We start from the raw sequence: 13,908 nt of genomic DNA on the forward strand, positions 1-13,908 counted from the left end.
CACCTTTAGTTGCACCACAATTAGAACTAGCTTTTTGTTATCTCCTTCTCGAGTTTATTGTCATCTTGTTATCATTGAACTATTTCTATCAGCTTTGATGAATTTGAAAATTAATCAATTTCTTTTCAGAGAAAGTAATAATAATTTGGAATATCCTAATCCTTTTCCAAAAATATTCTTTCAACGACACTGACACCGTACATTTTAATCGGAAATGCTATTCCGCAAGTTCCAGAGAATTAAACCTTAAGGAGGTAGGTCATCAGCTCAATTGGAAATTCTGTTCAAGTTGAATACTGATGACCAAATCTGAATAACACAATGTGAATATTCATATCCGACCGACGAACGACGCTAAAGAGACATCGCAAATAGATTTATTTCTACCAGTACGTCTCTAATTTGTCCATATTGACAAATATTTTTTCGAGGAAACCATCAGAAATAGCCTCGTTTTCAATGCTTAAAAATGTTGTTTTTTCGTATTATTATAAATGGATTTCATATTTTATATATATTTTAAAAAGATAATTCGTGCATTATTTCCAAGTTTGGAACTGATTTTTTCATATTAAGTATTTTGTCTATATTCTAAGTATAAAATAAGAAATTATGTCATTGGTCATGTATTTCCAGCTCTTCACACTGATGTGTTACCGGAATAACGTGGGAAGTTTTGTATTTTATTTTTTTTTCTCCAATTTATAAATAATTTTTCGCGTAATTTTCAAAGATATTTGCCCAAGCACTTCCAAGCATTCAACAATTTTTTTGTTTTGATTGTTTCGCAACAATCACTGTGATAAGTGACATACTTTAAAACTGAACCAAGTAGCATCAGAAGTGGTATAACTTATGCAGGAACTCAGACCAAAGCGCTGTTACGGAAACACCACTAATTTTACAACTAGGTTGTGGAGTCTATTTTACAATATCCATAAACAGTGGGAATAACAATTTGTTATGTTCAAAAAATGATTCCAAAACAATCATATGGATATGTCAGTGATATTTTGACTTGATTCAATCACTTGTAAGTGCATTTTAATTTCAAGTGGAACACGATTGTGGCGATCCCCAGAATGTGTCACCAGATTAAACTTCAAAGTGATTTTGAGGATGAAGCGGTAATGAAAACTGCGACCACGGTTTAGTCATTTGTTGAGAGCAGATATTGGTGGCCAGTGGTCATTCGAAAGAAGTAATTTCCACGACTGATATAAAATTAAATTTCTATAAAGTTATTATCATCTTTGAAATTTGCCTCATTTATAATCACTTTATAGTCATTTTACATTAACAGGAATTGTATCAACAAACGTCAAAATTCATTTGGGTCTCACTGTGGTTCCTAGAGTTTTATGGCTTCGAAATATGTGCATACTAATAAAGAAAGGAGTAAAAACTCGCAAAAAACTTCAAGATATTTATCAAAATCTACTCAAAAAAACATTATGATCTGATAATCATCACGTTCAATAAACAATTTTATTCTATCCTAAATTACAATAAATGTCTGGAAACTGATGGTCACACCAAGTACAAGCTGTACGATTTCTGCATGTTCAGAAACTATTTAAACAAGCTCAAGAAGTCATCTCCAAAGGATTATATCGGGATAATGAGGATATTAATACAGGCAGTTATCTTAATCAACAGCAATATGCAAATAAAATTGTGTTAATATAAAAAAGAGAAATCGCAAGCAACGATTGTGACATTCAACAAAATCAAACCATGAATAATAAAAAACAGATAAAGATTACAGTGGAGCGACCAGCTCAAGAAAAATTAGAGAAAAATATTCATTCAGTACAGAATAGAAAACAATCAATAGAATGTAATTAATTTTTATATATTAAAAAAATACCCCTAATAACTAGAAGCAAAATTCTTTAATCAAGTCCAAGGAAAGACAAAAAACTTCAACCTAGCAGACAGGAAAACAAATAAACAGATCCGTAATGGAATAAATGTAGGGATGTCTTTAGACAGATAGAAAAGTTAAAGTAGAAATACTCTGCCATACTCTGAGGAACCTGGAGCTGCGAGAGAAGAAGATAAAGATCACATATAAGTTGAGGAAGCTTGCTGGACCAAAATAAATGCAGCTTCATCTAAATAGAATGAAATAAGAAAGAAAGGACAGGATTAGATAAAAAATATATATGAAGCTGATAGAAGCGATAGATGTCAAATATGACGACCTTGCCATCATGAGGTTTGACATTTTTAATGGTGAACGTACTCAGAACGTGTTGGCACGATTTCCATTTGAGTTGTTCACAGATACTTAAATAATTCATCTTTATCAAAAAATGGAAACAAATCGCGAACATTTTCCTACGATTATTTTCTATGGATTAAACCAATAGCAGTATGCCGATCAACTTGCTACGACTTTTTGTTATAAAGCACCTTATAAATTATATATACTTATAAATATTGTCATACGAGGGGGTACCCAGAAGTAACCGAAATAGCATTGCCCTTGGTGGAGCTTTTGTAGTACTGATTTCTGCCGCTAGGATCTGCCTAGCACAACTCGTCGCCAGTTTAGTGCCTTGCGGGCCCTTGACTTGCCACGTTCTGTTCGTCACTAGTGACCGTTTCTACTAGTGCTGTTTCACTGCTGCTTCGTTTTTTATAATGGCAAATTTAAGTGAACAACGTGCCGCTGTGTTGTGCTTTTCTACTCGGAAAAAACGCTGCTGAGACTGTTTTAATATTGAAAACTGCTTACAAAGATGATGCTATGGGGAATACTCAAGTGTATGAGTGATTTTCTCGATTTAAAAATGGCGACAGTCGATCGATGAAAATGTTGAAAGAACTCGAGAGCTTGTGCGCACAGACCGTCGACGGTCTGGACGTGGTGCCCGGTGCTATAGCCCCCCCAAGCCCCTAGCTTAATCCGGCATTGATTGTTAGTTATTGTGATTTTCAAAGAATTATTCCTTATTTCACTTCGTATATACATCAAAATTAATTCAAAAATTATGAACTAACTGAATTATCCTTTGAATAAGACAGTATCGTTCAAAATTATGGTAATTTAATACTCACCGTTTCAAGTCGTGCCAATGAAGAAAAAAGTCATAAGCCAAATTAATGATCAGAATTGTTACTCCAGTTTCTTTCGATAACATACTAAGACCACCTAGTAGAATACTGATCCAAACATGCGAAACTCCATCAGTGTGACTGAAATATGAACAAAAAGTGAATTACTCACAATGTAACATTTAGAAAAAAGTACTCAGACATAAAACATACAGTAGATAAAATATAGTATTTCACATTCTAGCTAATCATTAGCTAGCACAGCATTACGCACTAGTACGTAAACAAACATACTTTGAACAGTAGTGCGTGAAGAAAGTCATTATTAAGGTCTCTGTAGCGTAGTGGCTGGAGTATGAAGCTCACATGTAGAATCGTGCTTATTCCATTTCATATTTTTCTACTAATGCTTTAATAATTATTTTTAGGTGGCGTTTATACACGCTAAAGAGTCGGCAAATTTAATAACTGCACAAAGTGCATCTTAAATATTAATATTATTGATATCTGAATTTGTCTGCTGTTAATTTAATCTTGATTAAAATCTTCGAAATATTAATAAACATATAATATATTCAATAAGAAATTTATAAATGCGTTGTAGTTTCTTCTAATGAAAAATTAAACCACTTTAAACACTAGTGCGTAAAGGAAATGACTTATGTTTTTGATAAAATTTTCAATAGAGAAAATATTGTTGCAATTCGTATGTGAAGGGCATCTCATATGAGTCAAATTTGTCGAAACAAAGGCTACTATTTTTCTATTTTTATGACTATATTTTCGTGATTTGACTTGAAATCAGAATCCGTAGTTACTAACGCACTTCTTGAGAAAAGTAAGTTGTTATTTTTCTATCTCATTCTGCAACTTTTTGTGATCCATTGATAATTTATTGCTTGATTTTTTTCGAAATGGAAGTTATAATAGGAAATACTCATAGGTGATATAAATTTTTCTGTTTTGCTCTTTGCAGATTGGGAATTACGCAGCTAAACAACAGAAATTACTGAGTCTGTGGGAATAATATCATGCGCTAGACTCGAATATGAAAACAGAATAGCTATTTGTATTTCTAACAGTGTTGCCCGTTTTTTTTTTTCGGACAAAGCAGTGTTCAGAAACGTTTTCAGAAAAAAAAACGGGATTCTTTCATCAATAGCGAGATGTAATAAAAAGAAACGCAAATAATCAGCGGCTTTTTACACTTATGTTCATATTTGAATTTCAAATTAAGTTCGCAATAATATTTATCATAGATGTAGATATAGGAAACGTATTTTAATGATTAAATTTCTCTGAAGATTGAACTACTTTTGGAGTTTAATGTTTTCCTTTAATAGAATAGCTTCATATTGAATTGGATAAGTAATGCTGTTTTCATTTAATTTACCGCGCATTTATTTCTAGCATCGGACCATTCTTAATTCATTTGGTAGAAAACATACCCTGAAAAGCAGTTTAAAACTGGGATATTTAATATGACTTGCTAACATATTCTAAGTAGCATTTTTAGAAAATGTTCAGAGTGTCATTTATGTGCATTAGTCTTCTTACAATTTCCAACTACTACGTCGAAGGATGATTTTATCAAGTTCGTCATATGAGTTACCCACTGAAACATCGCTTGTAAAGTTTTATAAAGTCACAGCATTATTAACCATTTCAAAAATAATTTCATTCCTTATGAATTCTAGTTTAGTGAAAATGTTTATACCTAAAAAATTATAACATTTGTCTGCATACGTATGAGAATTTTTATAAAAATTGTTGAAGTATTTGATGACTTTGGTTTTTCCAAATTCTGCCAATTTATTTAAAATCTGATTCGTCTGGTAGCTGAATAAACAATCCTCTCACCTTTGAGTTAACCTTGAGCGAAAGAGGGATGTATTTCTGTTATGGCAATATCGTTTCTCGGAGACTCTTTCATTAATGTACTAAAACCTCCTCTGCTTTTAAGTGAAAAATATTTTCAATAATTGTAAAAGTAACACTTCCAAGCAGGCCAAATCTTGATTATTCTCTCAACAGCAGGACAGACAGTTATAAATTCTATATCTCCGTAGTTTCAAATATTTCAAATTTCTAATATTTCTACCAATTCCGCACGACGTTGGACTGAATGCGAGATATGACCATATTTTTTAAGTCATAGAGGCTTATTGGGTTGCAAAGTTTAGATGAAAAAAAAAATGTTTTATAATGTATACCTTTTCGTCGGCGGGGGAAGCGAATATAAATTTTCAAATATGTACTGTTGCATGGGCACAATCGAGCGTGTCAAATATTGATAGTATCAATGTCTTACGTATTTTTAATAATGTAAGTACGTTAATCTGATCGTTTGCATGATGCAGGTGATCGTATGTGAGAGTTGAGAATGGAAAAAAAATTACTTGAACTCGTTAAATTTTCTAAGGGATTGTTCAGTGAAAAAAGCTCTTTCAATAATCCTACAATTTCGATGAGACGCAAACTCACATTATTTTTTGAAATCATATAAAAGCTCAAGAAAATGAATGTAAATAAGAAAATAATTTGTAAAATAATGCTCAGAAAATTGTATTTTTTATAATTAATCGATCAATTAATCATCACTATCAGTAGAATTTGTTTTTTTTTGCAAACTAGTTTCACCTTAAAATACAAATTCTATATTAATATCAATCATAATTATTATTCATATCTATATATAACTCAAACATAACTTATATAAAAATAACAAAATAAACCAAAAGTTGTTAATAATATCATGCCACTAAGGAGTCTCTGTGATTAGCTGTGACGGCATCTGAGCAATCTTAAGATACTCGACTCAATACAAAAGAGACTTAAAGACAATCCAAAGTTGGCCAGAAACTTAGAGCATAGAAAAACAATCGCTGAACTGGCTGTTTTACCGGTACTACTACGAGCTGTCTAGTAAAAGTAGACACCAAATTCACCTGCAGACGCCCAGAGCTTCAATTTAGCGGGGCTCATTTCTTCGGAGAAGTGCAAGCAATTTTTTGTTAAATGAAAAATTTAATTGTCCTTTTCCAAGATGAACATTATTTTGATGCAATAACTTACAAATCGAGATATTTGTGCTTTAACCAAACCTTAGGCGAGTTAAACAACCCTTTGAGGTGTCTGTTTTTCGTCAACATAAAATCAAATAAATCTGCAATAGTTGCGTTTTATATTAATAAAAATTTGATAATAATAATTGAAAGATGTGTACATGTTTATCAGTTTAGCGTGGTTTTTCAATAACTATAACAATAATGTCAAATTGCTGATAACATCGTCTGTGATAATTTGTAATTGACAAAACATAAAATATAAAACCAAATAATTCACAAATTGTTTATAACATCGCAGTTTTTTTTCTTATCGATTTTGGACCTTTTATCTTATTTTCTAGAAACAGCGAGTCCCTCGCGTCCCTATGTTTGAATGAAAAAAATGATTCAAGTACACATTCAATCCATTTTTCTTTCTGTCTACGAATAATTTATGTCAATTATCATCATCCATTCTAGTTGCAGGTTGTAGAATGTTCTATTTATAAGACCGATGAACAAAATTTCCCTAGAGATGAAGAAGTCTTTGTTATTTAATGTAAGCTAGAGACTATGGAACGTACGGATTTCAAACTAGTTTTCGACGCCTGAAAATGAAAGAAAATTACATGTTTAGACAAGACGACAGCTTTATACTCAAAAATAAACAGCTTCTAAGGGATAGAGATTAAGATTGAACTGACAATTTGTGAAAATGAACATATTTATACTTATTAATTTCTATAAAAAATCCCCGTGTGATAATATTTGAATAAATGATACAATATGAGGAACTATTGATAATAATAATGGACTGCTTGACTCAATTTATCTCTTAAGCAAACATGAATATCTGATAAGGTTTCCTCAAATCCTTGAAGCACATCTAATTAAGTTTTCCCATTAACGCGATTTTTTTTAAATAGTTTTCCATCCAAAATAAAAAGTCTCAATCTGTTGATTATTGATAAAAACTAAGGAGTCACAACTATGTGGCAGAATGTGACGAAAAACTAGAAAGCAATTAATAATCTTTGTGGGGATTTAGGATATTTTTGAAAATAGAACATGAATATCGTCAAGTCATGTGAAAAACTTAAAGAAGTGTAAAAATGTTAAGCAAGACATATTTTCCTAACTATATATATAATTTATAATTTAAACTAAATCTTATTTACAAAGCGTGTTGGAAAATTATTTTCTATAGAGTTGTTTGTGCACTATTTATTTATTATAAAGACTTTATTTTATATATTAAATGATGTACATTCATCTATAACATACACTTACCCATGATATGCAAGTAGTGAGAGAAGTGAAAACACGCAAGCCAAAACATCTGCCCTGCCAACAATGCCTGTAACCTGCAACAAAATTTTGTGAATTGTAATTTAAGCGGTTATTAAGAAGTGGTTGGAAACTAATAACTAATCTTGTTAGTATTAAAATGCACTCCCTTGGAGTCAAACAAAGTTTTTATAGAAACAATATAGATGATGAGGCTCTTAACTGCGAAATTAGCCTGAGTAGACATTCTGTGGTTAACTTGGCTTACACTTTTGCATGGTGAAATGAATCAATTGTGAATCAATCAATGAACACGATATCAATCTTTAATGACGAGTCGCTGATGTATTAAAATTCAGAACCGATCCAACACCCACATCTGATATTCACTTTATATTATTGATATGTGCGATGAACCAAACTTGATTGAGATTGTCTATGTTAATGTTGTTGGGATGTTCTTGAGAAGTTTCGATTTATAGTAGTGGTATATTATGATGGTCGTATTTGTAAACCAAATACATTCATTGTTACAGAGATACAAATGTATATAATTAAGGTTCAATGATAGATACAATTCAACTATAATCAAGGTTGGAATATCTACATTCGAACTTAGAAAGCAATTGATTATTCTGTCTCTACCAGAAATGACTTCCAATTCATGTGTGTTCAGAAGCATGATTGTACTGATATTTATCAAACAACCGTTTACTTTGTAGGTAAATAGAATATTTACTTTGAGAAATACATCTAAAATCTGAACTAATATGTCATTTTATTGAATTTACGTATGATGTGGATAGTGAAATATGAACAGTAACTATAAAGATTGTCGTCTTTGGTATACTTTGAGGAGTTGTCGAAAACTTTGAAGGCATCTACACTTTGGTCACAATATTCAATGTTGTGAAATACTATAAGTATAAAAAATAACATTGATATATCCACGTTTAAGAAATGAAGTTCATTTTGGAAAACAAAGTCCTCAAAATATCAAACATTGACATCAAAATAATTGCAGAGATTTTTATGAACTCCAGACATGGAATATCTACTAATAAAAGAAATTTATTTAGAAGGAATATTTTTAGAATTAATTTCCATTTTCTCCATGAATTAACGACGGTTTTTCTAGTTTTTTGGTTTTTCAGTAGTTGAAAAGAATTAAATAAAAATTCTATTTCAAATTATGGTAGAGAGATATTTGTGCTAATGAAATCGCTAATGGAGACAAAAAATACACCATATACGAACGATCAACCCTCAACATGTAACATTAACATAACAAGTATTATTTTGGATTTACTAATCATAAAAATAAACATCAAGTTCAATTACTTCTAATCCTTCAATTTGTGCAGTTGTAGAAAAAGTATAGTGCGCAAAACGTTGGAAAAGTATTTTTCTCACTTGTGCTACAAACTCGTAAGAAAAGTTGAACTTTTCCCACGTGTTGCACGATATACTATTTCCAAATTAAAAATAATCATTTGGGTAACAAAATATTGTTGAGAAATCTAAGAAATAGACACAATTACTTATTATATTCTATGCAAATTTTAGCTGATTCACATCTATTCAATAGTTCAAAGGTACACTTAAGATTATCTGCTAGTTTCTTCTTGTTAAAATCTTTTTTTTTCATTATAAATAACTTCGGCAAGTTAATTTCAAAACTTCCAGTATTTGATCGAAGCTTTTCTACGAAATCTCTTTACTACCTCACTTGCTCTATTCAAGCAACATTCAGTAGACTTCTAGACTTCAAAGAACGTATATGAGCGAGTGAAATTTTCTAAGTGCTCTATTTGTATTTATTGAGAGTCTATAAAGTTTCTGATAAAATTTGTGAGATAGATAAATATTTAATTCGTCAGTTCTCCGGAAACTGTATGTTGTTGAATATTTAAACTGATCCATAGTGATTTTATTCTAATGAAATAGTGCGCAGCCGTTACCTTGTTATAGAACACTCAATTTCAACCACAATTACAAACAGAATTGAGTGAATGCACAAAAAATAATTTATCTTCTTCAAAGAGTGATGGTGGAATAAATATTTTTTTTGTCTTGACCCATATATACTAAATTATCCCATCATGAAAATCTCCTCGCTAAAAACAATGCCAGCGAGAAAAAAACTACCTCTGAGGAAATAATTGATAAAATGTACTTTAAAAAATAGGCTCTTTGTCCTTATTCAATCTTTCCCTACATTGAACAATCTCAATACTTTCAAAAACATCTAACAATTTATTGGTGGATTCATTTATGACTTATTCACATTATTTATATTTATTTCATGATTATAAGCCTACTCAATTTGCCCAAAATATATCTTATCACAAGCATTACAGCGAATTTTATACTGATTGGGTTTAGATTCAATATCTTCCTCATGAGAATTTCGTCCGGGGATATAATATGCAGGATTGTAATCTCAAAAAACATATCTATTTTAAAAAAAATATCACTATAGAAAAATATTTGAATATTGTTGAAGAATTGAAGCAGTCAAAGAAAACAAGGTTGTTATTATGGACCGAAAGGACTATTTCGAGTTAAAAGCTTAATGATATTATCAATATTTCAAAATATCCTATGAGTAAGATGTTACACTTGTGTAACATCCTTGTCACCTGTCAACTTAGGATATCTGCTGGACTAGAATATTTTTGTCACTTCCTTGAAACATTATAATGACCTTTTCAAGTTAAGACAAGGTTAACCTTATTAGGGAAAACCTGATGTGGTTCACGCTAGGATAACCCTATTTGAAATATATTCATTTTTTATTGAGTTTTCCTGATCATATCCACATAAGGAATACCCCAGAATCTCCTACTTTGGGGTTATTCAGTCAGGTTATTCTGACGAGGTCCATACTAGGTATCCATTAGGATAACCCTATATAAAATAAGTAATTTTTCATCAGGTTTTTCTGATCATGTCCGTAGAAGGAATCTCACGGTGTCACCTTAGTGCAAAAAAGAATATTTGGATAAGGTTTTCCTGATCATGTCCATATAAGAGATCTCTCAGTTTTACCTTGCTTGAAAAAAAATATTTTTTCACGAAATTTGGATAGAACATGTCGTCCCAATATTTCTATTATCAAATCATTCACTTTCAACCATAAAATTGGAACCTTCTATGAATTTCAATACAACAATATTCTCATTTTACTTTCAGGAATTGCTTATTCATTTGGCTGTTGAATTGGATATCAAACTAAAGTGTGAACTACTTCAAGAAATATATTAGGAAAAGTTTATATCAATTTAAAATAGATCTGAATCCTTGCGTGAATAGAAACTCCGAAATATTGTTAACATATATAAAATTAGGTCGTATGTATATGGCCTAGGTTGTATACATATGGTCCAATTTGGGCAGACCGTATTTAAAAAATATGTTATTTCATAGACCGTTTATTATATACGGACTATTGAGATTCGGGTTGTATGCTCGACAGTTTAACGCTTTTTTGCTGTTGTTTACAAAGTATTTTATCTGAAAATAATCCGATTTGTGATATTTCAACGACGTAACAACTGAAGAAGACTTGTAAAATGTGATAAATTCCATTCATGCTGACATTGATGGCAATGCAGAAATCGAGCAATCGTATCAATCGGAGATAGAAATTGTTACAGAAACAAAAGAGGTCGTAGAAGAGTAACTGGAAGGAGTATTAGCGAAAAATCATGATAATGATCAAGAAATCATTTGAGGAATAATGTCGAGAAAGGACTGAATCAGTTTATAATAAATACACAGAAGAAAATATTGAGAAAATTGATAACCTAATATTGAAACAACAACCTATTGATGAAAATACAAATGAAATGAAATAGAAATGGATCGAAAATTTATCTGATACTGACATATCAGATGAAGTGAATGAAATTTTATCTTTAAATCCCATCCTAGTGAGAAAAAATTACCTGTGACAAATATTACCAATAATTTCAAAAATAAATCAAACAACAAACATCAACAAAGCAAAATCACATCCAAAATATAACTAAAACCAAAGAATTTTACAATCAAAGGTTTCAAAATTTTTGTAGCAAATAATATTATAAATTGATAAAATAAAATGATGAAATTATTAAAAAATAAGACAACTTGAAAAAAAATAAACAGGACCCTACGAATTCGAATCAGAAACATAATAATGATCCAATTCGATTTTGGGAGACAAACCTTCTATTAGGTCACCAGATGGGAAAAAATTGAAAATTTACAATGCCTTACCCTCGAAAATATATGGTTTACCAAAACTGCACAAACTTGATAATCCTGTTCGACTGATTGTTTCAAGTATTCAAACTGCTTTTACCCCATTATCTTATTAATTAAAAAATATTTTGAAAAAGTTTATACCAAAACAAATACTATATCGAAACACACATAGGACTTCAAAGAAAAAATTAAAAATATGAAAATTCCAAAAAAATACGTATTTATTCCGTTAGATGTAGTTTCTTGATATACAAATATTCCTGTTACAATTGTGAAAAATATATTTATAAGAAAATGGGACAAAATTAAAAAATATACATAAGTACCACAAAAAGGTTTTCTAAAAGCTATAGAACTTACACTTAAAACAACATACTACAAATATATGGTTGTGCCATGGGTATGGAATATTAAGTGTTATAGCAGAATTCGTAATGTAGAATCTTGAGGAAGCTGTCCTAAGCACAATTATTCTATTCTTTTCCCATTATCTACATGACTGCATTACCGCCCTACTAAAAATCAGATTGAAAACGTAAATAAAAAACTTCAGTTCACAATCGAAATCGAACAAAATAATAAAATCAATTTTCTTGATGAAAAAACCTAAATAATTCGAGTAAAATTTGAAGCTATTTTGTGAATTTTGATACAACTACGAACGATTTGATTGATGGCTGCTACATATTTTTGAGATGTAAAAACTGAGGAAAAATTAATTTTTCTTATTAGACAGATTTTTATTTTTATCTTGTTATTCATGATGTAGGTGATCTATTTGTCAGTGTCAAATCATATTTTGATAAAGACCGATAGTAGTCAAAACGTCAAATGCTTATCGGTCTTCAAAATATATAAATACGTATCTCCTTTAATATTGAAACATAAATGGATTTTCATATCTGTAGCTTGTTACGAGATTTAAATTTCTTGTTGGGAGTAGAAATAAAATAACTTGGAAACTTTTCCATTTTCCTATCTACCAGAAACGATTTTCCGACTTGTGAGACGAACAAGAGAAAACATTAGAAACATCCTTGTTCGCACATTTCGTAATAAAGTGTACAAGTGAGAAGCCACAAATTTCTCAAGATATGTATCTAAGCCAATTCAATCTTAGTCAATTGCTTCTCGTTGCGTGCATGAACGAATTCAAGTATTCTCTGCGGGTATCGAATATTGTTCTAGGGTGGAGAAATAAAAGCAAATAAATTGGGCGAAAACCTTGAATATTTGTATATGTCAAACTATCAACACTATCAACATTTGTTCAACCATATCTTAGTAAAACTTCAAAATTACTTTTATTTATGGCTATTAATTAACTCATCAAGACCTACAGTTGCCAAATGACCATAGTTCATACATAATTTTATTTTCAAAAAGGCTTAAGAAAGTATTGGATATATGGCAGTATATATATTTACTTGGATGTGTAAAACGTCTTCCCTATTCATGGTAAGTTGCAGATAGTGGTCGAATAGCTTTTTGTCAGCAGGTTAACGGAACTCTTCATGGCCGTGCCGATAAAAATGGACATACGGTTTGAGTAAGTACAAATTTTCTTTTCGCCAGAAAACAAATATTCATACTTTTGTGATGTGGTATTTAAGTAAACACAAATACATGCTTCGATAAAGAAATTTATTGATAATGCCGATTTGATTAATACCTACAAATGTTTATTTTGATGTGTAGCCATACTATACACGCAAAGTTTCGATGTGAAATAATGCAAATTTTTCAAATTGTTTTCAAACGCGGCTTCTCTTTAGAGAAAGCTCTTCAAATTACATATTCTGATGAACTACCAGTGGACTTAATATATATTGAACCCCGAATCCAATTCTCTTACTAATGAATAATCGGCGGATGAAGATTGCAGTGATGGTAACATAGATTGGCTTCCTGGTTTTCAATTAGCAGCTGGCAGGGAACTGGTCTTAACAAATGAACATAGAATTGGTCCTACTTATAAGATATGACCAACGATATCAATACTAAAGGAAAACCATATATTGTAGAAATGGATCAAACAGAAATCTTTAAGAACAGCATCAATGTAAGACCATCAGGAGGAGGAAACTACTGTGGAAAAAAATTAATGTTGAACTGTCGGTGACCTTCAGCTTACGTCTTAATCCTTTCCCGAACCAGACTACAACCAATATAATAATACCTTTGTCTCTTGTAGAGTTGTTTGAGCTATTCTTCAACGATGCTAATCCAAATATCACAGTTGATTAGCTGAAATGATTTG

The 13,908-nt window shown here is 30.9% G+C and overlaps 1 protein-coding gene across 1 annotated transcript in view; it reads right to left on the bottom strand.

The window, feature by feature from the left end:
- The window catches only part of LOC130447339 (protein O-mannosyl-transferase TMTC1-like), a 315,042-nt gene that overhangs the window by 86,559 nt on the left and 214,575 nt on the right, over nt 1–13,908 (bottom strand). Inside the window, exons 5-6 of the mRNA XM_056784106.1 lie at nt 7,401–7,474; nt 3,067–3,204 (exon numbers count right to left, since the gene is read on the bottom strand). Coding sequence (XP_056640084.1) covers nt 3,067–3,204; nt 7,401–7,474 — 212 coding nt within the window. The remainder of the gene's footprint in view (nt 1–3,066; nt 3,205–7,400; nt 7,475–13,908) is intronic.

The sequence above is a fragment of the Diorhabda sublineata genome, chromosome 8 (assembly GCF_026230105.1).
Source record: "Diorhabda sublineata isolate icDioSubl1.1 chromosome 8, icDioSubl1.1, whole genome shotgun sequence".
Classification (NCBI taxonomy): domain Eukaryota; kingdom Metazoa; phylum Arthropoda; class Insecta; order Coleoptera; family Chrysomelidae; genus Diorhabda; species Diorhabda sublineata.